The sequence below is a fragment of the Erpetoichthys calabaricus genome, chromosome 10 (genome assembly GCF_900747795.2).
Source record: "Erpetoichthys calabaricus chromosome 10, fErpCal1.3, whole genome shotgun sequence".
Lineage (NCBI taxonomy): Eukaryota > Metazoa > Chordata > Cladistia > Polypteriformes > Polypteridae > Erpetoichthys > Erpetoichthys calabaricus.
The window spans coordinates 142494559-142520791 of NC_041403.2; the positions used below are offsets into that span (position 1 = coordinate 142494559).

Sequence of the window (26233 nt, forward strand, 5' to 3'; positions counted from 1 at the left end):
AAATAAAAGTAAAACAACTCCCATTTAAAGTATTTTGTCTATTTTTTGTATATGCTTTTCTTGCAGTGTATACATGACACAGACAAAAAAAAAACTTTAAATGAGAGATGTTTTGCTTTTATTCAGCAAAAAAAATGCCAATGGGGTAAGCAAAATTTACTTGACAAGATTTTTTAAAGTAAGCTAAACAATCGTACATAAAAACTTTTTGATTAGTGAATCATTCTTACAATAAGCAAAACAAGATTTAATGTCATGATATAAATACTTTTCACTTGATAATACAGTATTTCATTTTTTGCAGTGTGGTATGATAGCTGCCTGCATTCTGGGAGTTCTTTAACTGTTAAGAAACTTGGAGCATTTTTAATTTATTTCCTTACTTCATCAAGGAAACAGATAAGACATTTTTGCTTAACAATATTTTGTAACAATGAACAATATGCAGATATAACAGTTGTCACAAAAACAACACAAAGTCATCAAGAAAGTTTGGGGCAGACACCTGTATATTGTTCCTTGGCTGTAAAAATGGTTGAAATTGATCAGAGATGTTCACAGATACGAGTCCAAAACAGAACTGAATGCATAGTGTCAAAGATGGCGGCTTTATTAGCCGAGCATGGAAGTTACATCATAAGTGGCACTTGTACCGGAAGTGACGCCGTCAGTGGTGCAGTGAACAGATGTGACATCATCAGTGCTCCCTGTACAGGAAGTGACATCTTCAGTGGCACCGTGAACGGAAGAGATGTCATCAGTGGCACTAGTACCAGATGTGACATCATCAGTGGAGCCGGTACCCTGCGAGATTTCCCATGGATGGTCTGCAAGGGATTGAGAGAGACAGTCAGTGCACCTTGCCGCCCCCTGGTCTGGCATATAATTACTATCATTCAGGCCCTTTAGCTGTCTCCCATTGCACATGTCGCTGAAGCTGCTCCTCTGTCTGGAGATGACACTGTTTAGTGGTTGCAGTGGATTCTCCATAATTGATAGGAGCCTGCTCAGCGCCCGTCGCTCTGCCACGGATGTCAAACTGTCCAGCTCCATGCCTACAATAGAGCCTGCTTTCCTCAGCAGTTTATCCAGGCGTGAGGCGTACTTCTTCTTTATGCTGCCTCCCCAGCACACCACTGTATAGAAGAGGGCATTCACCACAACCATCTGATAGAACATCTGCAGCATCTTATTGCAGATGTTGAAGGACGCCAGTCTTCTAAGGAAGTAGAGTCGGCTCTGTCCACTCTTGCACAGAGAATCAGTATTGGCAGTCCAGTCCAATTTATCATCCAGCTGCACTCCCAGGTATTTATAGGTCTGTACCCTCTGCACACAGTCACCTCTGATGATCACTGGGTCCAGGAGGGGCCTGGGCCTCCTAAAATCCACCACCAGCTCCTTGCTTTTGCTGGTGTTCAGGTGTAGGTGGTTTGAGTCGCACCATTTACTGCAAATAAAAAATATATACTGCAAATTCTGAGCACATTTATTCACAGTATGCGTAACGGCTTTGTTGTGCTTTGCAAAATCTGCAGATTTTTGTCTATATTTTCATTATATTTTGCTCAAGACAACACTAGATGAACGTAAGTACAGGACACATCAAAGCATATCCTCTTCCTGAATTGTACTTAACTTTTAAAACAGCTGTTCAAACAAAAAGAGGAAGACATGGCAATGGCGCAGGCTATCAATTACTTTATAACCTGAGAAAGGATGGGCATCTGAGACAACCTGTTTCTAAATGGGTTTAAAGCCTGGGAAAGGAAGACACGCTAGTAGGTGCTAAGCAACATCAAAATCTTTATTGCTTGGAAATAATTTTTTAATATCGACAGCCAGTCAATCAGGTGTATGTAGCAATCACATCTTGTGAAACTGCCAGGTAGAATTTTAAATAAATATGCCTTGTCTGAAGAGCGACATCAGAAGAGAACTGAGTGATGTCAGAAGAGATCAGAGCAACGTCAGAAAAGGGCGCCGGCAATGTATAGCCGTTTCCATCTGATTGTCAGAAAAGCATCTAATGAACAACTATGAGTGCTAGATCACAAGCCGCCTGCGGCATTCATCTTTGACATCTTTACTTTATCATAAGCTTTTTCTAAAGACTATATATATCCAGACGTTACTATCAATCTTATTTTCTATTATTCTTTGCTCTATTTAGTATTATTATTCATGTAATAAATACCACACTGCTTTTAACTTTCTATGCTTTGTCTTCATGTCTAGAGTGATTGAAGTAATAAGGTAGATTTCTTTGAGCACCTGGTGCAGCCAGAAGTTTGCCATACACTTTGCTCTGTGAAGTTTATTAAGGCTGAGGGTGAGAGCTCCACCCAATAGTAGGGAACAGTACGTAAAGTAAGACATTCTTGGTTGATTAAAGGCCTATAGCCTAGGATGTTGAGGCTTTGTATGTTTAAATATATTTCTAGAGACTGAAGTAAAATTTAGGTCTGAGATATATTTTAAAACTTTGTATATAGTTCGTGACGACAATAAGTAAGTCTCTTGAAGTGATATGAGAGTGGCAAGTTGTGTTTTTCTTAAGGCACTTGTGTGGTTTAAAATGCTAGAGGATTACCAGCTGTGTGTGTTCTTTACTTTTATTGTTACAAAACTCATTTACCTGACCTGATGTGACTGTTGACAGAGGGATATGCAAGTTGGCGTTGCAGAGGTTCTTTCAAGTTTATGCCGCAGCTGCACAGGCACCATTAGTCAGGACACACTAATTGCACTTTGCTATCTTGTATTGAGGATCTCTTTAGCCAACAGGAGAGGCTATTGTATTTGTAAAAGGTGGAAATGTACAAAACATTCAAGATAAAACAAATTCTCCCATGCTAAATCTGAAACAGTCTACTAATCCGTAATTGAAGTCACAAAATATTTCTCTGTTTTAAGATAGACAACTTTGAAAATTTGTCACGGCTTTTCAGTGTTTGTTCTTGAAATTTCAGAAATGTATACAGCGTGTTCTATTCAATATACATATAAAAAAATTAATTTTCCTTGAAGGATAGGTGTGCCAAAATTTCAACAAGGATAATCTACTGGGAGCCAAGTTGTTTCAGACAGACAGACATGAACATTGCCACAGATGCTTTTTTGCATCACCTAATAAAATGTACAACATCTAAATGGCAGTCATCAGACAGCCTTAAGGTGGAGAGGAAGTAACCCTCAGGTATTGAAAGCTGGATCAGTGCTTAACTAAGCATCTGCATGCCATATGACTGAATGTGCAATAGGAGGTAAATGCGCAGCTGTCTCAGGATGATTCCTTTCCCAAACAGAAGAAGATCCCACAGGTTATAAGGTTTTGGTATTCACTGAGGTTTCTTAGACAATGTGTTTGCGTAGATGTGTGCTCTGTTCCCAGCACTGCACACAGTCTCACTTTATTAAAGCAAATCAAGCACAAGGAGTATTCCCAGAGGAAGCACAGTGCTGAAGCGCTTGGATGGCTCACACAAAGACTGAAGTGTGAGATACTTGGCTGTCTAAGCTGCACCTTCACTTGCAGGGGCCAGCAGGATTGAGAGGACATGCAGTGGCATATCGGTACAAAACTAAGGTAATTAATGCAAGTCTGTGATTATCCCGCATATTGCGCTGCCCTACTGTTTTGCTGTCTTAATATTGATACAGGGGCGTCTTCGACAGGAACGGCTGAAACAGTGGCGAATAATGGTTGCCTTGGAAACACAGCCTCCAAATTGCCTTCCTGTTCCTGCAGCTTCATTATATCATCATTGTAAAACCTGACTAAATGAAAGGCGCTCCTCTTTGAGTTACTCACTTAATAAACAGCCTTCTCTATCAGGCAGGTCTGCGCGGCGGCCGCTCACCCGTGCCCCGGCGTCTGTTTGTGAGCACATCTTTGCGGCGCACTCTACCAGTATTACCTTATCATCCCAAGGGAGCTTTTCAGCAGGTTTCATTGTTGCATAGTGCCTTTGATACACACTGCAAAAGTGAAGGTTTTGTTGGGGAATGCTGAAGAATAATAATTTTTTTACATTTTATATATACAGTATATATTTCAGTATATATATATATATATATATATTTATATAAATATATATATATATACAATTTATGTATTATTGTCTGATGTTGAGATGAAAGTTAAACTGTGTAGGATAACTGTTGATTTCAAAGAATAATTCTCACCTTCTAAAACAAGAAAGGTTTATTTAGAGTCATTCATCTTATTACTTCTATCCCTGTGATTTTTATTAATTTTATTTGCATCTTCCCTTTGAGGAAATAAGACTGTATCTTTTTACAAGGAGTTCGTTGTCATTTGACATAAAAAGGAAATGAGGAATCAACAAAGGTTGGCCACTAAGCTTCATCTGATGTCCATTAGCTTGTCTGTGTACTCAGCAGTAGGATACTCTGTGCATTTCTCCGACTGCAAAGAACGTCTGAAGTTCTTGGGGCGATCGGTTAATCGGTTGTGCAACTGAAAAAGGAAGAGCATGTAACATACAGTATATAGTAGGGTAAGGAGGGAACAAAGACGGGGCAAATGAAAGAAGAAAAAATGGTGAAAGTAGGAGAGAAAAAGCTGCCATTAGAGAAGAAGAAGGAATATTAAAAAGTAAGCCAGGCTTTACAACCTGAAGAAATATATGATCCCAGGCTGAGAATGAGCTCAGCCTCTGTTATTTCTTTGAAACGTGTCTTTGAAGTTCTGTGAAAGAACATAAACAGAGAGATCAATGTGGCTGTGAGCTGGAATGTAATGTGTAAGGTCTTTGATTTTAACGTGTTGAACATGCTACCTGAAATGGCCTGCTGGCCGTCTCCCTCTTTCACTTACATAGATGGCTGGACACTTCCTAATGCAGTAAATTAGATTTTTAGACTGGCAAGTTGCTTATTATTTGCATTTACTAGAGGGACACAGCGGCTCCTGTTACAGCTCAAAGTGCCTGGTGGGGAATGTGTCTCTTCTCTGAGAAATGAGGTACGGATTAGACATTTACATAGATTAGGTTGTTAATGAAAGGAGGTTGAGGGAGGGTTATGTAAAAAGGAAAGAAGGAGCTGTACAGAAGCTAGCTGTGTGAGTCAGGTGACTTGTAATAGACAAATGTTTTAAGTTCTGGAAAGCTAATACAAAGGCTGGTATTTAAAATGGTAGAGTTGCACTGGAAGCATTGACAGTGAACCTGAGAGGTGGATGTAAACTATTAAAATCATTAATGAATTACTGTAGCTGTCCTCTGGAGCATGAAGCAGAACCAGCACAATCATTGAAATATGTTTTGTACAGGTCTGATGCAAAGCCTAGTTAAAAGGAAAGAAACACTCTTCTACCTGGTCAACCAAGATGTTGGCATAGCTTGGTCCCATTCTACTAATTATCGCAACTCCACTGATCAAGTAAAAAAACTTATCATCAAAAGGGAAAGCAATGAGGGTAAGAACCATTTCTGCCAGTCTGATGAGGGTGTTCATGGAGGATCCTTCATTGGTTGTCTGTTGAATTCCTGTCTGAGAGTGATGAGACCTTCATTGTGAGGAATGACTAAATACAAAGAGGTGGTGCATGGTAAGGATAAAACAATTAAGACTGGAAAGCCTTAAAATGGCAAACAACTGAACAGCATGGTCAGTGGTCTTGTGAGACTGTCTATGAAAGCTGAAATAACTCTAGTGAGAGAGTCGCATGAAGAAACAATATTACATTCAGGATTCTCCAGTTTGCGGATTTGGGGGAGATATCTGTGGTGGCATCAACAATGAGATGGTCAGCGTTGGGAAGCAGTTCTTTTCTGCTGATGAGAAGAGAAATGGTAGAATTAACTATATATTTATATAAATAAATAAATATTTGTCCCCTGCTCACTTCGCTTGCCAACCCCCGGGCTTGCGCTACGTGCTAGCCTTTTTGTATTTCTGCTGCTTGCGTATGGGGATGCAGGATGTAAAATTTAAGCAGATTTTTATTTTCATGGGAATTGTTACATATGCATTAATGCAATGTATAACTGCTCGTGATTGAATTTCGTTTCTTTCTCTCTATTAAATTAAATGACTTTTTTGAATGTTTGGCTCTGAATTTTGTTAATTGTCTTTACAAAAACTAATCTAACAGGAAACTGTTAATGTTTTAATATGAATGGCATATCAAGATTTCCTTTGTTGTCTAATGTTATCCGCGGAAGATGTACTACATTACCTTTCTTGGATACATCCTTCTTTCTACAGTAATTTGTGTGTTGGAATATCGGACGGTGTTAATGGTTGTAGATATTCTTCAGGATATTGTAAGTTGTTGTTTTCATCTTCCGCATGATCACCACCAACTGTTTCAGCGTAGTCCATTGATACGCATTTAACCAATTTGCTATGTAACCAATCGACATTTTTGGCTTTAATTCGTTTGACTTACTCGTTTCTCGGTGCTAGGATTGCCCGTATACTCATTTTTTCTTAATAAGATTTGCACATAATATGTCTTCTTTAATTGGGAACTTAAGAAGAGAGGAAAACTAAAATGTATTAGAGCTGAGAGCACAGGAAGTGTGTCTGACAAAAGCATTCACACGAATGAGAGTTGAGAGGACGGTGGTCTTGTTTGAAAATGTTTGAGAGGAGGGTGTGACTTGAAAAAATCTCAAGGTAAAAGTCTCGTCTCATGGGACTTGAAAAAATGTCTCTTCCAAAAAAGTCTTGTTGCGTCAAAGGATTTTTTTTATGTAAGAGAGAGATATATAAAAGAACACATGGTTTCCCTATACCCTTTCATTTCTTCTCTAAGTAGTAAGATAGAGAGAGGTATAGGGCACTTGTGCTGGAAGCCCTCAGATCTTATTGCAGACACACCCATATCATATGCACATGAAACCGTAAAGATCAATTCAGCAGGTTCTTGTCCCTGCAACCTTGCAGCTGGATTTTGACCCCTTTGTGCAGATGTTCTTTTTCTGAACATTCTACTATGAAGAACGGTCATGAATGATGCTATATTTTAATGAATGTTGGTAGTAAGAGTGAGAGGTGATGCCTCGCAGCATGTGCAGCATCTTACCTTTAGCCCATGTTGGTAGGTGAAGAACCTGGAAAGGGTCACTCAGGCAGATGTTGGATGAAAAAGCAATCTGCATTTGTTGAGAGACATCCAGGAAGGTGCTTCTTAGAGTGTGAAAGCGCTCTAGAAGAAAGAAAAGCGAAGCACGTGCAGCGGGAAAGCTACCTGCTAATCATCGAGAAAATCACGTTTAATTTCAGCTTTTCACAGCCAAGCGGCTTCTGTTGGGACGCAATGAATGGAAAGCATCACAGGCGAACACAGTCATTAGCCTTTCTTTCTTCTCCTAATCTTCAGTATTCTCCGTGTGCGAGACCAGCTGAAGGAGGTGTGAGGATTTGAATGGACGCCTTTCGGCTGATTGCCGGAATGCCAGTTTGGAGAGAAGATTGCTGTATCGGGGTGAGGGCCATTATCACCGGCACCATTCATGCCTCCTGTAATGACAGCCCATTCAGCTTGCAGATGGCACAGCAGCTTTGCTTTGCTGACACCGCACCTACGGCTTTCACTTGCACAAAGCCATTCTTAAGAGTAACCAAAATAAATCCGTGTGATAAGCCTGGCATAGGGACAAAAATACAACAAAACAACAGGTGCACAGAAGTGAGTGTCGTCTTCCTGCCTCCTGTTAAAGTACGTACGCTCTTCTAACAGGTCACCTACACCTTAATACACTTAATGCTTGTTTTAGTTGTGAATGGAAGCTTAGCCACACTGAATGTGGCAACAGTAATTGAGTAAAGAGCAGAGTGTGTACGATGATCTCCTAAGATTCAAATAAGTGCTTCTTAAAAACAGTATATTGGGAGAAGGATGCTAAGGATAGAGCTGCCAGGGAAGAGGAAAAGAAGAAGGCCTAAGAGAAGGTTTATGGATGTGGTGAGAGAGGACATGCAGGTGATGGGTTTAACAGAGCAAGATACAGAGGACAGAAAGATATGGAAGAGGATGATCCGCTGTGGCAACCCCTAACGAGAGTAGCCGAAAGAAGAAGAACAAGAAGAAAAACAGATCAAATTTCACTTTCATTGTGGTGATATAGTACCACCATCGTGATCTCTGAGCTTGTCTGATTATCTCAAAGGTAAGCAAACAATTTCAGTTGGGTCAATTACTTTGAATTTTGCCAAATGTACTGAAATAGCAGACTAGTGGTTGCTATCTCGAGAGGTTCTTTCATCATGAACTGCGATCCTCTGTAGCATGGCGCATGATGTCTGACGGACATGTTTGTAAAGAGAGTTTCTGGCTGGACCCTTTATCCATACTTTGTCATTGAATTTAGTCAGTCAGTCAGTCATTCTCCATATTGTTATATCCTAACACAGGGTCGCGTGGGTCGGCTGGAGCCAATCCCAGCCAGCACAGGGCGCAAGGCAGGAACCAATCCCAGGCAGGTCGCCAACCCACCACAGGACACACACACACACACACCAAGCACACATTAGGGACAATTGAGGATCACCAATACTGTGGGAGGAAACCGGAACACCCGGAAGAAACCCATGCAGACACATGGAGAACATGCAAACTCCACGCAGGGAAGACCTGGAAAGCGAACCCAGGACTCTTTACTGCGAGCACCACCGTGACGCCCTCATTGAATTCAAATCATAATTTTTGTTCAGTCTCTTGTTTCATGTACTGGAGTTTCCATTTCTTTGTGTTCAATTCAAAGGTTCCTATTAACATAATCCTGCATATGCCTGGTATGAAAAATGAAAAACCCATGGGGCACATAAAGGCCCATGTGGGCATGCGTAAAGTACATACAGACCATGGCAAGGGAAAGATTTGAATCTCAGACTTTGAAACTGTGACGCAGCTGGGCTAACCATTTCACCTATGTCTATAAATGAAATCTATTATGCAGGTATATATTATATAGTGCCTTTCATCTATCTATCTATCTATCTATCTATCTATCTATCTATCTATCTATCTATCTATCTATCTATCTATCTATCTATCTATCTATCTATCTATCTATCTATCTATCTATCTATCTATCTATCTATCTATCTATCTATCTATCTATTATATAGTGCCTTTCACATATCTATCTATCTATCTATCTATCTATCTATCTATCTATCTATCTATCTATCTATCTATCTATCTATCTATCTATCTATCTATCTATCTATCTATCTATCTATCTATCTATCTATCTATCTAATAGGGGCACAATAGAAGAGTTAGCAAGAAGAATAAAGGATATGAAAGCTCTCAGTGTGAGGCTGAGCAGCGCTAACCATTGTCTAGAAATATTTTTGGAAATATTACTATTCATATTAATTATAACGTGTAAACTTACAGATTCTATAAGAATAGATTGGAGCAGAGGAGAAGAAGAAACCACCAATGCTCTACTTTGCCATTCTTCAATTTGCCAGCTAAGGTTAACTATTAAGAGGTCGGCCACCATTCAATAAGATCTTTGGAGGTCAAACACTAAGACGGTTTTAATCCTCCAATATTGTTGCAGTCATCTTAAAAGCGTCTAAACTATAAATAACCAAAATGGCTTTCTGATTATGTTGAATGTCATACTTTTGGTCTTATAGAAGTGGTAGTAGTAGAACTGTCAAATGTACAGAGTAGACAAACCTTACATGCCACATTAAATATCCACATAGAATCTGAATTGCAGATATTTTAAAGTTTTAAGTAAGTCACTCATTTATTTATGGTTAGTAACTGCATTTTCATTAACCTCCTTAATACACATTTTGAAATTGCTGAACAAAAAAACAGTAATGGAAATTGAAAAAAAAAACCTCTAAAAATTTGCAAAAATGTTTATATGCTCATGTGAGGTCGTTTTTCAGGCGATTTAACAAAGCAATAATTCGTAAAACTGCAATGGAAACACTTTTTTCACATTTAGGTGACATGACATGGCATAAGTTTTCAGACACCTGTGCAAATATGATGTGGCAAACACAACAGTATCATGAGCACTGCCAGGTGACTCAACACAAATGTTCCTGATCATTAATCTGTCGTGAACAACCGCCTGCCAAACAACAGATGTCCAGCCTTTCCTGTTAACATAATCCTTCTCAATCCTGTTCACGAATGTAGAGGTAGAACAAAGTAGGAACCATCCCAGGATAGAGTGCCAGTCCATCACAGGAGACATCCTGATACACTCCCACACAAGTAATTTAGATTCACCAGTCTACCGAACACCCGCCTCTTAGGGATGTGAGGCATAATGCCCACCCAATAGAGAGAACGTAAAACTCCACACAAATAGGAATGGGGCCAAGATTGTAAGGAAAGTACTCTGGAGTTGACCACTGCAGCTAAAGTTTGTATACCTTTAATGATGGGTAGTGGAAAACACTAGCAGCTGCATTTGAACCGCTGCTTTATCTGAGACCAGTTCAACAAGTACTTTTTCCTTTTTACAATTTCTGCTAGTAGCAGGATGGCACTTTAGGATGGACATGTTTTGGACCTGAAGCCTTGCTTCTCTTTGTTGAATCTCAGATGCTGTTTGCTTGTCGGTGTTGCACTGTGTAGGTGTTTCAAGCGCTGCCAAAGAGATGAATGAAGCAGCGGGAGGTGGACAATTGTAACAGTACAGAGCAATATTGCTTGTTTATTCCTTGTTTTCATTTCATGGTCTGATACGAGCCTTCACTCATTAGCTAGAAAGCCATCAGCAGGTTTTCTTGTTTTTTTACTTTCTACTTTTTTTAATCTTCTTTTACTTTGGAGTTGGGAGTTGCAGGAATGCTGAGTGCCGAGGCCTCTAACTGGACCAGCTTTCCTTTTCAGAAGATGTGTGGGTGTTTCCTGTTTTTGCCAGAAGTCAGCTTTTATCTAGTAAAGTCTGCGTGGCAATGTCTTGCTTTTTTTCTGCAGATGCAACTAGGTGTTTTTCTTTGACAGCCTCAGACCTGTTCTTCAGTCATGACAGATAGGTTGCTTCAGTTAAAACACTGTAAGAAATTAAAAATGCCTTACTTATTATAAACACACTGTATACATTTTATTAAATCCACCTATCTAGTTCTGTGTAGAAGAACTCCTTGTTTCTTCTAGAAGAGCCCGATTTCTTTCAGGTATGAATTTAACAACTTTCTTGTAATATTCTATAGACAGTTTGATCCATGTTGACTTAATAGAATCATGCAGACAGAACTCGTATATTTAGTTTTTGACCACTCACTCATGCTGTGAACCTCCCCTTCCATGTCATCCCAAAAGTACTAATCTGGGCTGTGCAGGCCATTGGAGTAACCTAAAAGTCACCATCTTGTTCATAAATCCAATCTGAGGTGATATGTGCTTCGTAACATGGTGCTTTATCTTGCTGGGAGTAATTGTTTTAAAATGTTCTAAACTGCGACACCTTGTTAAAATTGTTTTTTGTGTGGTCTAATACATTTTTTCAATTCCATCGTTATGGATCATTTGAGAGTTCTAACACCAAGAAATGTATCAACAGACTGTATATACTCGCATATAAGTCGGGTCTCGAAACCCGAAGAAATCGATCAAAAAATATGCCTGTTCAAAACTATGACACTTATTTTTTTTACTTCTTCCAATCACGCATCAGTTTCTCAGACACATCAAATTTTGTTTCAGCAGTGCAGTTACTAATTTCCTTCACCACTTCAACGACGTTTAATTTAAAACCAGCTTCGTATTTTCTTCTGTTCAAACGTTCCATCGTAGATAAGGGATGATTTTACAATAAAGGTGTATGAGGGTGTGAGATACAAAAAACACAAATCAGTACAAACGTCGCTCAGGAATAGTTTGGGTATTACGGTGTGATCACGTAGGCACAATACATAGAAAAAAATGGCCGTGTGCTCTGTGGTTAATCTCTCAGGTAGGCATTAGCATATCATCATCTCTTGGACCAATAGTGTGAGTTTTCGGCATTCGACTTATAAGACCGACATTATAAAATACAGGAAATTATATGGTAAAATCAAGTCCCGACTTATCTGTGGGAGAAATTAAACGCGAGTATATACGGTATGTGTTTTTTATTAATAATTCAGTTTAGAATACATACAAAACTTTTTGCTGTTTAATTTTAAGTTTTAGTTGTGCCACCTTTTCGTACCTTTAGTATATTGTTACTCAATTGCTAGGATGTGTGTCACTTTTACTAGGAGGAGACTCCCAAGAGACACTATGCACTGCGTCATGATTCATTGATTTATAACTCCAAAAAGCACTAAATAAAGCATCCGAAATTATGGATGAAAATCTCACAAAATCTCAATCTTCTGCTTATGATCTTCAAAGCTTTACAGTTAGTAACTCTTAGCATTCCATTTCTCAACTAAGTTAATATTTTTAGCGTTTTAGTTCTGGTGACAACTTGTCTTGTTGGTCAACAGCTGTTGCCAATTCTTGTTCAAACTTTACTCATGGTTTTGCTCTCTGGTTTTTGGCAACCACATTTGAGAATTTTAGATAACGACTTGAATTCATGTGTGTCTACTATTCCTTTTAACATTGTCTTTGCAGTCTCTCACTAATTCTGTTGTAAACAGGTGATACATAGAGGTTGGTTGGAACCAAAAATCAGGTGGACCTGGTCTCTTCCGCAGGCCATCTGAGCCTAGCAAAACATTTAAAAGGTAGACTAAGGCCTTAAACGATGCACATAGTCAACAACAATTCTTTGGTACACTGTGGTATTCAGATGATGTTCAGTAGGTACTGTATTAGATGTTTGTCAGCTAACATTCCACATACCATTAAAGGACCACCACTTTCACGCACTGTTCACACAAGGCAAGGTAGTTTGATGGATTCACACTGTTTATGACAATTTCTGACCTGAATGTTTGTGTATTGCAGCAACAATAGAAATTCATCAACCAGGTGCATTTTTTTAGTATTCAATTGCTTAGTTTTGGTGATTAGATTCCCAATGTAGCCTCATTTTCCTGTTCACAGCTAGAAGGACTGCAACCCGATGCAGTCTTTTTCTATAATATCCCATCTTCTTCAAGGCCCAACATGTCCAGCATCTGTGTTCACAGATGTATCTCTACACACCAGCATTATAAACAACCATCATTTGAGTTATTTCTGGACTTTCTTTTAGCTTAAACGAGAAAGGCCATTCTGCTCTGAACTCTTTTGTTCAAAACTTTTTTTTCACCAAATAAAACTGCCAATCCGTTTATTGCACCCTTCTCCATAAATCATACAGACTGTATTCCTGAATATTCCCAGAAGGTAGCTGTATCCGAGATGCTGGAACCATAACGTCTCACTTACAAAATTTCCTTCCACTTTACATCTGATAGTGCAGGAAGAAGAAGGTGGAGAAAATGGAAGGATGAATTTTAGAAAGATCTTCTTGTGGCAGAGATTTCTGGGCAGGTTCTGTTTAACAAAGTTTCTCATTTGAAGGTAGTGAAAGAAATGTGCTGCTGGAAAGTTACATTTGGAATGTAATTGTTCATAGGATGCGAAGACGTTGTCTATGTACAGATCTCTAAGTGATTTAATTACAAATGTTTTCCAGACATTAAAAACTGTATACGTTTGGGAGGGTGGAAAAAGGTGGTTCTCGTCACAGATAAAAACTTCTCTGTCTTGAAGTATTTCCTACATTGGTTCCATATTCTGAGTGAGTGAAGCACAATTGGGTTGTTAGTATATTGGCGATAACTTGTATTTATTGGGTGCAAAGCAAAGGATATAAATAAGATAGATAGATAGATAGATAGATAGATAGATAGATAGATAGATAGATAGATAGATAGATAGATAGATAGATAGATAGATAGATAGATAGATAGATAGATAGATAGATAGATAGATAGATAGATAGATAGATAGATAGATAGATAGATAGATAGATAGATAGATAGATAGATAGATAGATACTTTATTAATCCCAAGGGGAAATTCACATACTCCAGCAGCAGCATACTGATAAAGAACAATATTAAATTAAAGAGTGATAACAATGCCGATAAAAATGCAGGTATACAGACAGACAATATTTTTGTATAATTTTAACATTTACCCCCCCAACCGGGTGGAATTGAAGAGTCGCATAGTGTGGGGGAGGAACGATCTCCTCAGTCTGTCAGTGAAGCAGGACGGTGACAGCAGTCTGTCACTGAAGCTGCTCCTCTGTCTGGAGATGACACTGATTAGTGGATGCAGTGGATTCTCCATTATTGACAGGAGCCTTCTCAGTGCCCGTCGCTCTGCCACAGATGTCAAACTGTCCAGCTCCATGCCTACAATAGAGCCTGCCTTCCTAAACCAGTTTGTCCAGGCGTGAGGCGTCTCTCTTCTTTATGCTGCCTCCCCAGCACACAACCATAGAAGAGGGCACTCGCCACAATCGTCTGATAGAACATCTGCAGCATCTTATTGCAGATGTTGAAGGACGCCAGCCTTCTAAGGAAGTATAGTCGGCTCTGTCCTTTCTTACACAGAGCATCAGTATTGGCAGTCCAGTCCAATTTATCATCCATCTGCACTCCCAGGTATTTATAGGTTTGCACCCTCTGCACACAGTCACCTCTGATGATTATGGGGTCCATGAGGGGCCTGGGCCTCCTAAAATCCTCCTAAAATCCACCACCAGCTCCTTGGTTTTGCTGGTTTTCAGTTGTAGGTGGTTTGAGTCGCACCATTTAACAAAGTCCTTGATTAAGTTCCTATACTCCTCTTCCTGCCCATTCCTGAAGCAGCCCACGATAGCAGTGTCGTCAGCGAACTTTTGCACGTGGCAGGACTCCGAGTTGTATTGGAAGTCCAATATATATAGGCTGAACAGGACAGTCCCCTGCGGCGCTCCTGTATTGCTGACCACAATGTCAAACCTGCAGTTCCTGAGATGCACATACTGAGGTCTGTCTGTAAGATAGTCCACGATCCATGCCACCAGGTATGAATCTACTCCCATCTCTGACAGCTTGTCCCTAAGGAGCATAGGTTGGATGGTGTTGAAATAAGTACTGTAGGATTTCATTTCTATTGTGGACCAAGCCTGCATATGTTCATCTATTTATGTCCGTGTCCATGTTTTTATAGATTATATATTTGCTGCCAAGTAATTAAATTGAAAGTTAGGTAGAGCCATGCTACCCATCTGTCTTAGGTCTTTGTAGGGTCATCTTTTGAATACATGGATATTTTGAATTCCAAATAAATGAGGTTATGGTTGAGTCTAATTTCTTGAAAAATGATCTATTGATGTATATTGGAATGTTTTGAAATAAAAAGAGAAGCTTGGGAAGGATATTCATCTTAACAATGTTAATTCTTCCAGTTAAAGTGAAATGAAGGGTTGGCCATCTATGCAAGTCTTGCTTCATTTTTTCCATACAGACGGCAGAGACTCCTGATTTCACTGTTCTACCCACTTAGCTGTTAGAGTAGCACAGCGGAGACCTGTAAGTCCATCCACCCATCAGTCCATTAGTAAGCTGCCAAACCCAGTTCAGCATTGCTGGTGCTAAAATTTGGAATCATTGGTGGAAAGGGTAGACTAGTAAATCTTTTTTTTGCAAAAAACTATGTGACTTGGAGCTGAGAACTAATTGTGGGCTGAATTCCCTCATCTTTTAAAAAGTCTGTTTGCTTGTTTGTGGAGGTATGCCAGGTTCTACTCAAGTAATCAATGAAAAATCTCATAGTTATACATGTGTGTCATATAAGGTACTGTTGTGTTAGATTTTTTTTTCAGTTAAACAAATGGTTTAAATACATTTTTACTGTATATGAAAATGTGATTTTTTTTATTTAAACAAAAGATGCAATTTTTTATTTAAATAGTGCTACCAGTTCAATAATAATAATAATACATTTTATTTAAATATCACCTGTCCCATGCTCAAAACTCTTTGCAAAAATTCAGAAAGGGTAACAGGGCATTTACAACTTTTGGATAGAAATAATATCTGCATAAAATAACTAAATAAAGATAAATACAGGATAAACAAAGCATTAAAATAGAATAAGTGACTGCAAACCCGAATAAAATACAAAAATACGAACACTACAAGAAAACCCTGAAAAAATAATTTGTGATGCCAACGCAATTCTTCTTGGGCACCTGGACAGAGAGGTTCAACTGAAAGAAGGGTCAGGATGTCAGGGTGAGTTCAATGACTTCCTGAACAAAGGGGTTTACAGTTGAATGAATTGAGTCGTCTGATTTCATTAATTTAAGGAGGTCATTCCAAAGTCTGGGTGCTACACAGCTGAAGGCTCGGTCACCCGAAGAGTGCAGGTTAGTTTCATGGTATAAGAGGATTGCAAGAGGACCTTAGTGGGAGCACAGAAGAGTAGTGATGTTGGGTACTGAGACAGTCTGGTGCAAGGCCACTTAAAGCTTTATAGGTTATTAGTAGAATTTAATACTCAGTCCTGTGGGACGGTGGAGCAGGATGGCTGTTCTTACTCACTGTTGTTGGTTTGTGTAAGGACTCTTGCAGCGGAGTCTGAATCAAATGGAGCTGTGATACGAGATTAGAAGAGGGAGTTAGAGCAGTCGATGCAGGATGTGATAGAAGCATGGACATGTTTCTCAACATTGGAAAAGTGACGAATGAGCAAACACGAGGTATGTTATGGAGATGGAAGCAAGAACGTTTTTTTTATTGTGATGAATGTGGGTAGAATAAGAAAGGGAAGAATAAAAAATGACACCAAATTTCCTAGCAGAAGAAGAAAGTCTGATGAGATCCTCAGCACTACCAGTGCTAGCATTCAAAACATGCAGATGTTTAAAATACTTTTTTAAACAATTGAAACAAAGAGTGTCACTTTTTATTTAAACAGACCAAATGTATAATGTAAATAAGGATTTTACTGCAAGTGGTATCTTATGAATAACAAACAAATTAAAGACTACAAGTTGTAACTGCTTATAATCCCCAGACTTGACAAAAGTATAATCAGTCGTTTTCAAACACTTACACAGCGTGGATGTGTTTAGGGAGGCCAACGGTGAAGCCAAAGGCATCAAATGAAAGGGCATGGATTGTTTGTTTTTTAGGTGTGTCTGCAAATTGCTCATATTTGACCATTGAATGACTATCTTTTTCAAAACACGACAGCAGACCCACATAACACAGGTTTGTCTTTTCTGCATTTAAAAGAAATGCTCCTGACACAGTCCCACTTGGGTATGTATATTGTTTGGACTGGAGTATAAATATTGTTGCCAAAAATAAGAATATCTCTATGAAGTGTTGTATTAGAAATTTTGGAGAAAATGACTCTCCAGAGCATAATTAAAAAAGCAGAAGAAAAGCATGAGAGATGGAGGTGTGCTTGCAGCACAGATTTGGATATTGCCTCTGTAACACAGTGCTGAGTGAGCTTAACTACCTTAATAGTGAAAAATGGCAGCTCTTCTCTTTTGATGCCCTCGCTTGTTTAGCAAAGCCAGGATGCATTGCCTTGCTAAGCGGTGCTCCCACTATTGTCAGCAGTCACAGATTTATTGCTGCACTTATCAGCGGTTATTGGTTGTCGTTTTTTAAGTGGATGTTCTTTCATGTATGCATAACAGGCAAAACCAACTTCTGTTTCTCTACTATTAAATCTGCCAGGGACAGTGTGCTGGGCGAGCAGACTCGGGAGAACTCCTTGCACTGCCCTCTTGCCAGCTGGCACACTTTTTCTGTCCTACTTGGTTTTGCTTATGGACTTACTTTTTTCAGGGAATAGCTTTGTGTAATGTCTGTCTCCTTTCTTTTGCTTTGTAGGGTCTTCCTGAAGGACAGACAGCACCCTGGGACACTGCCAAAAAAGATGAGAACCGTAACAAAAACCGTTATGGCAACATCATTGCATGTGAGTCCTGGAGTTTAATGCATTTGTGCAGACATTTGAGTCAAAAAAGGCACAGGATCAGGAATATCATGTGAAACCTGAGCTACATGCTGTATATGCCCACACACACATGCCTGCTGAGGGGCACTTTCATCTATATCACATAAAATCTCCACACTCACGTAGACAGGAATTAACATACAAGACATAACTGAGTGGCTTTCCAGTTCTCTCAAGCCTAAATAAACAAGCAGGTAGCTGTCAGGGGGTGGCAGAGTTTGTCTGCTTGGCCTGTAAATTCCTTTGTCACAGACGCTCTCTGTTCTGCCTAAATCACTGACCTCACTATAAATCTTGCAGGTTGAGTATGCTGCCTCCTACTGGATTGCTGCTTGTTATTCATCTGCTATTCCTAAATGAACAGTAGGCCTTTGACATTTGGCCCTGGGTCACATCACACCAATGTGCAGCTCAGTGGTGTTCACACATACAGTATGAACAGTATTATTATTGTCCATCCATTTATTATTAAATTTACATAATCCGGTTCAAAGCCAAATGTATCCATATTACTAACTGAAGGTTGTAAACCGGATATGGACGCAGGGCGCTGGGCACAGGGCGCATCGAGGCGCACGCGCACTGCCGCACTGCAATGAGCCCGCCCATAGCTAACGACACAGCCACAGAGAAGAGAACGTTGTAAACCGGATGTCACGAATTGCCTACCAGTGTGATATGACAAAGCCACAGAAAACACAGATTGGATGTACCAGACTCAGCTGTTTTCTATACTGTACAAATCCGAGCCCATAGCTAACGACACAGCCACAGAGAAAACAGAAATGAAACGATTCAGCGCATATTTGAATCACATTACGGTATTACAGTACGGAATCCCCAGATGTCCAGACTTCAAAGCGCACGTGCACTGCCGCCTACAACGCGCTTCTGAAACACCACAGGCAGAGGAGTCACGGCTCAAAAACGAAACAGCTCCCAGGCAAAGGAGTCATGGCTCAGAAACGAAACAGCTCAACCAACGGAAATACAAATCCGAGCCCATAGCTAACGACACAGCCACGGAGAAAACAAAAACGAAACGATTTAGCGCATATGTGAATCACATTACAGTATTACAGTACGGAATCCCCAGACGTCCAGACTACACAGCATATTTGAATCACATTACAGTATTACAGTACGGAATCCCCAGACGTCCAGACTACACAGCATATTTGAATCACATTACAGTATTACAGTACGGAATCCACAAAGGTCCAGACTACACAGCATATTTGAATCACATTACAGTATTACAGTAATACATTATTAACAGGCCAGCCACAATAAATGAACGCTCCATATTAAACATAAGTGCGATTATAATTCCTAACAGTAAACGACTTATAGCTAACGGAGTCACGGCTCTGAAAAGAAACTGCTCAACTAACGGAAATACAAAAATGAGCCCGTATGGATAGAATGAATGAACGAAGGTGCCCACACAAAGACACCGCTTTAGTACAAATATGTTTATTTAATTAAATGACAACTTTACCATGGATACGAGCTGTAAACTAAACCAGAGGTAAAGCGTGCACGCCAGGTTGTACAGCCGCCCGAACGCGACCGCCCACACCACCGCATATACCACGTTCGTTTAGTAATGTAGCCCTCCATGCCCGGATCCGCCGACATGGCCACTTCAGCACGCGAATCCGCCGCCATCAGCAAACGACTTCTCGCTGACGACACAGCCATAGAGACACAAAAACGAAACTGCATGGCTAAAAACAATAAACGAAGGCGCCTACAACTGAGTCACAGCTCCAACAAATATGTTTATTTAATTAAATGAACTTTCCCAGGACACACCCACCCTCCATGATATTTTCATCCCTCCAAGTATCTGAGGGAACACAAAGTGATTGCCATTCTTGGATTTGCGATTCTTTCGAGAATCGCGGGCTTGCTGGTATAACAGAAAAGGCCATTCTCAAAACCCCTTAATCCTGTTCAGCATTGCAGGGACACAGGAGAGAGCGGAGAGGGAGCTCAGGGGTCAGTAATGGAGCTCAGGGGGAGATGGAAAAAGAAGGTTGGGGTATGTAACATTATCCTTGGTAGCATAGTTAGCTGTGGGCATCTCAGAGTTAGCCGTCCCATCCCATTCTGCTTAGCGCTGCAACGAGCGTTACTCGATCTGCCAAAGCATTTCTTCATTTTCCTCTCAAAATAATCAGTTCCTAAATAGCTGCCTAAGCTCCACAGTAGTCCCATGAAAACAGCAGTTGCTCATGTGTCACATAAGCTAATAAATCATTTTTGAGTCACATTTATAAATGAGTTTCTTTCTGCTGTTTTCAATCAAAATGTTCATGTACTGTTAACTTTTCATTACATCATTATAGTATGTATGCTTTGAACTAACATAACTCTTACCTGTTGTTGCTCTATTTCACATAAGGTATGGTGCCAGGATGCAAAGTTTTCTGTATGTGAAGGTCTGAACTGTAATTCAGTTTTTTGAAACGCATTTCCACATCATTTTGTACTAGCAGGGATACCCGGCTGTCGCTTCAATTAGAAAAAAGTGAAACAGTTTCCATTTATTATTTTTCAGTTACCGTACAGTTAGGTCCATAAATATTTGCAGAGAAACAACTTTTTTCTAATTTTGGTTCTGTACATTACCACAATGAATTTTAAATGAAACATCTCAGATGCAGTTGAAGTGCAGACTTTCAGCTTTAATTCAGTGGGGTGAACAAAACGATTGCATAAAAATGTGAGGCAACTAAAGCAATTTTTTAACACAATCCCTCCATTTCAGGGGCTCAAAAGTAATTGGACAAATTAAATAACTGGAAATAAAATGTCTGCGGTGGGTTGGCACCCTGCCCGGGATTGTTTCCTGCCTTGTGCCCTATGTTGGCTGGGATTGGCTCCAGCAGACCCCCGTGACCCTGTGTTCGGATTCAACGGGTTAGGAAATGGATGGATGGTTGGGTGAAATAAAATGTTCATTTCTAATACTTGGTTGAAAACCCTTTGCTGGCAATGACAGCCTGAAGTCTTGAACTCCTGGACATCACCAGATGCTGGGTTTCCTCCTTTTTAATGCTCTGCCAGGCCTTTACTGCAGCGGCTTTCAGTTGCTGTTTGTTTGTGGGCCTTTCTGTCTGAAGTTTAGTCTTCAACAAGTGAAATGCCTGCTCAATTGGGTTAAGATCAGGTGACTGACTTGGCCATTCAAGAATTTTCCACTTCTTTGCTTTAATAAACTCCTGGGTTGCTTTGGCTGTATGTTTTGGGTCATTGTCCATCTGTATCATGAAACGCCACCCAATCAGTTTGACTGCATTTAGCTGGATTTGAGCAGACAGTATGTCTCTGAACACCTCAGAATTCATTCGGCTGCTTCTGTCCTGTGTCACATCATCAATAAACACTAGTGTCCCAGTGCCACTGGCAGCCATGCATGCCCAAGCCATCACACTGCCTCCACCGTGTTTTACAGATGATGTGGTATGCTTTGGATAATGAGCTGTTCCACGCCTTCTCCATACTTTTTTCTTGCCATCATTCTGGTAGAGGCTGATCTTGGTTTCATCTGTCCAAAGAATGTTTTTGCAGAACTGTGCTGGCTTTTTTAGATGTTCTTTAGCAAAGTCCAATCTAGCCTTTCTATTCTTGAAGCTTATGAGTGGCTTGCACCTTGCAGTGCACCCTCTGTATTTACTTTCATGCAGTCTTCTCTTTATGGTGGACTTGTCCGATATCGATACGCCTACCCCCTGGAGAGTGTTGTTCACTTGGTTGGCTGTTGTGAAGGGGTTTCTCTTCACCATGGAAATGATTCTGCGATCATCCACCACTGTTGTCTTCCATGGATGTCCAGGTCTTTTTGCGTTGCTGAGTTCACCAGTGCTTGCTTTCTTTCTCAGGATGTACCAAACTGTAGATTTTGCCACTCGTAATATTGTAGCAATTTCTCGGATGGGTTTTTTCTGTTTTCACAGCTTAAGGATGACTTCTTTCACCTGCATGGAGAGCTCCTTTGACCGCATGTTGTCTGTTCACAGCAAAATCTTCCACATGCAAGCACCACACCTCAAATCAACTCCAAGCCTTTTATCTGCTTAATTGATAATGACATAACGATGTCATAACTCTCACACCTGCCCATGAAATAGCCTTTGAGTCAATTGTCCAATTACTTTTGAGCCCCTGAAATGAAGGGATTTTGTTAAAAAATGCTTTAGTTGCCTCACATTTTTATGCAATCGTTTTGTTCACCCCACTGAATTAAAGCTGAAAGTCTGCACTTCAACTGCATCTGAGTTGTTTCATTTAAAATTCATTGTGGTAATGTACAGAACCAAAATTAGAAACAAGTTGTCTCTGTCCAGATAGTTATGGACCTAACTGTATATACTCGCATATAAGTCGGGTCTTGAAACCCGAAAAATATATCATAAAACCAGACCCCGTTCATAAATATGACACTTAAATTTTTTTGCTTCCTCCAGTTTTGCACCAGTTTCTCAGACACATTGAGTTTTGTTGTAGCTGCACAGTTACTAATTTATTTAGCCACTTCAACGACTTTTAATTTAATACCAGCTTCATATTTTCTTCTGTTCGAACGCTCTATCGTAGATAAGGGATGCTCTTACGATAAAAGTGTATGAGGGTGTCAGATACAAAAAACACAAAATAGTGCAATCGTCGTTTCAGAATAGTTCGGGTATTACTGTGTGGTCACATATACACCATACATACAAACAAAGGCCGTGTGCTCCGTGGTTACTCTCTCAGGTGGACGTTAGCATAGCATAATCTCTTGGACCAATGGCGTGAGTTTTCCGCATTCGACTTATACGACCACCATTATAAAAAACCCGAAATGATACAGTAAAATCAGGTCCTGACGTATATGCGGGAAAACTTAAATGTGAGTATATACGGTAATGTGTTATTCGAATATTGTTCAAAATTCAAACTGCCATTATTAATGAATAACGGATTATAGTTGCTACAAATAATTTAGAATGTCTTATGATACACAACGTTTTTCATTTTGGCATTAGGAGCAAGAACATATAAATTCTTTCCTGATCCTGTTCTACTTTAACTGGCTGTGTGAACAACATGGTTCTTTGAGGTAAACTCTGGTAACTTTAAATGATTGTCTTTGCGCTTTATTAATGGACATTACAAATGCAAGACATACTGGAAATTGCAGTTGAATTGAAAAGGGAGTTCATTGGAAATCAACATCAACATCCTCTCCCTTTACGATTCCTGTTAGAAGAGTAGCCTCGATTACATGTGGATGACGTGACAGTGTTGCCACATTTCTCATGACCTTGATATATCATTTTCTTCCTCATTAAACTATAATTTACTGTTTTAGGGTTTTCCTTAATTTTTTTAATCATGTTCACGCATTTTTATTTTTATTAAATAACCAAAACTGTAGCTTTTGGATATTTACTCTTCCTCTCACTTGGTGATTGCATTGTGACAAACATCATGATCAGCTCCTCTCCCTCCATATTATACACTGACACATTGAGATGTGCATTATTTTCACTTAGACACAGTAATGAACACATGGGGACCTGCCACCTGAACTAGGACAGGTAGTCCTTACCTAGAAGTGTGTCTATCCATACAAATGTGTAAGCAAAGACAAAGCATGAGAGAATCCACAATGTACTTGATTATCGAATAAGCAAATAGGACACTGAGGCCAAGCTTATGGACTTATCTAGTGTGACTGCTAAGCACATTTATTTGATTACTTCCACTTTTTCAGATGAAGCTAGAGCAGCAATAATGGTGAAACTCATCCCTTCTTTTACATGCCTGATAAATAGTTAATCAATTTCTGTGTGTCATTTATTTGAATTGTGATTTTTTTCATATGTACATTTTTATGTAACATGTGTACTTGTGTTGGCTTCTAGTGGATTGTGTCTACTGGTGTCCCATGCATGACTGATTTCTGCTTAGTTTCTTGAGTCTGGTTTCCAGTTTCCCTACATTGGATTTAAAAGGGATAAAAAGGGGGTACCTAGAAGGATCAATCTAACCATTCCATCTTCATTTGAAGTACAGTAGTTCTATGGTAAGTCGAACAAGTGTGGCCCATAGTGGGTGTCACTGAGCCCCAAAATCAGACACAACTAGACCACACACAGTCCCAGGTTCAAATAAGTGTTCTATTAACACAATGCTACCACTTTGCAGGTCTCTTTTACTCAGTCCCAGCACAATCCTTCTCTTTGTCCTCCAGTCCTCCCAGGCTACTGTTGACCTCCTCCTCTCCTGACTCCAAGTGCCTGGACGACATTTAGAGCTCCCTTTTAAACCTGAAATGAGTACTTCCGGGACCAAGTCATTGCCTTCAGGAAGCACTTCCAGGTCAGGTAGAACAATCCTAGAAGAGCAGGTTTCCAACAGCTTCCCCGGTGGCACCCATGAAACCCAACAGGGTAGCCCTATAGAACCAATATTCCCATGTTGAACTATGACTGTGCAGACAGAGACTTGCCAAGATAGATATCACCACCCAGTGGATCGAGACTGTTATTTTAAAATGAGTTCATCAAGGACACGGGGACATACAGTCACATGAATAAGTTTGGGAACCCCACTTAATTCTTTGGATTTTTGTTTACCAATGGCTGACCTTTCAAAGTAGCAACTTCCTTTTAATATATGACATGCCTTATGGACACAGTAGTATTTCAGCAGTGACATTAAGTTTATTGGATTAACAGAAAATATGCAATATGCATCATAACAAAATTAGACCGGTGCATAAATTTGGACAGAGATACGACATCAATACTTAGTTGAGCTTCCTTTTGCAAATATAACAGCCTCTAGACGCCTCATTTAGCCTTTGATGAGTGTCTGGATTCTGGATGGAGGTATTTTTGACCATTCTTCCATACAAAATCTCTCCAGTTCAGTTAAACTTGATGGCTGCTGAGCATGGACAGCCTGCTTCAAATCATCCCATAGATTTTCGATGATATTCAAGTCAGGGGACTGTGACGGCCATTCCAGAACATTCTACTTCTCCCTCTGCATGAATGCCTTTGTAGATTTAGAACTGTGTTTTGGGTCATTGTCTTGTTGGAATATTCAAACCCTGTGTAATTTCAACTTTGTGCCTGATGCTTGAACATTATCCTGAAGAATTTGTTGATATTCCCATCGGGATTAATAAAGTATCTATCTATCTATCTATCTATCTATCTATCTATCTATCTATCTATCTATCTATCTATCTATCTATCTATCTATCTATCTATCTATCTATCTATCTATCTATCTATCTATCTATCTATCTATCTATCTATCTATCTATCTATCTATCTATCTATCTATCTATCTATCTATCTATCTATCTATCTATCTATTGGGTTGAATTCATCTGACCCTCAACTTTAACAAGGGCCCCAATCCCTGAACTAACCACACAGCCTCACAGCATAATGGAAACTCCACCAAATTTGACAGTAGGTAGCAGGTGTTTTTCTTGGAATGCGGTGTTCTTCTTCCGCCATGAAAAGCGCTTTTTGTTATGACCAAATAACTCACTTTTTGTCTCATCAGTCCAAAGCACTTTGTTCCAAAATGAATCTGGCTTGTCTAAATGAGCATTTACATACAACAAGCGACTCTGTTTGTGGCGTGAGTGCAGAAAGGGCTTCTTTCTCATCACCCTGCCATACAGATGTTCTTTGTGCAAATTGCGCTGAATTGTAGAACGATGTACAGATACACCATCTGCAGCAAGATGTTCTTGCAGGTCTTTGGAGGTGATCTGTGGGTTGTCTGTAACCATTCTTACAATCCTGTGCATATGCCGCTCCTGTATTTTTCTTGGCCTGCCAGACCTGCTGGGTTTAACAACAACTGTGCCTGTGGCCTTCCATTTCCTGATTCCATTCCTTACAGTTTAAACTGACAGTTTAAACCTCTGAGATGGCTTTTTGTAGCCTTCCCCTAAACCAGGAGACTGAACAATGTTTGTTTTCAGATGTTTTGAGAGATGCTTTGAGGATCTCATACTGTCACTCTTCAGAGGAGAGTCAAAGGGAAGCACAACTTGCAATTGACCACCTTAAATACCTTTATATCTCATGATCTGACACACCAGTCTATGAAGTTCAAGGCTTAATGAGCTCATCCAGCCAAGTTGGTGTTACAAGTAATCAGTATTGAGCAGTTACATGCATTCAAATCAGCAAAATTACAAGAGGACCCACATTTTTGCACAGCCAGTTTTTCACATTTGATTTAACTTCATACAACTAAATACTGCTTCACTAAAAATCTTTGTTCGGA

General features: G+C 39.8%; 1 protein-coding gene across 11 annotated transcripts in view; it reads left to right on the forward strand.

Moving 5' to 3' along the window:
* ptprt (protein tyrosine phosphatase receptor type T) overlaps positions 1-26233 on the forward strand; it is a 651792-nt gene that overhangs the window by 584923 nt on the left and 40636 nt on the right. For all 11 annotated transcript variants that reach the window (XM_028812019.2, XM_051932510.1, XM_051932511.1 and 8 more), the window contains one exon: positions 17794-17881. In XM_028812019.2, the coding sequence (XP_028667852.1) occupies positions 17794-17881 (88 nt within the window). The remainder of the gene's footprint in view (positions 1-17793; positions 17882-26233) is intronic.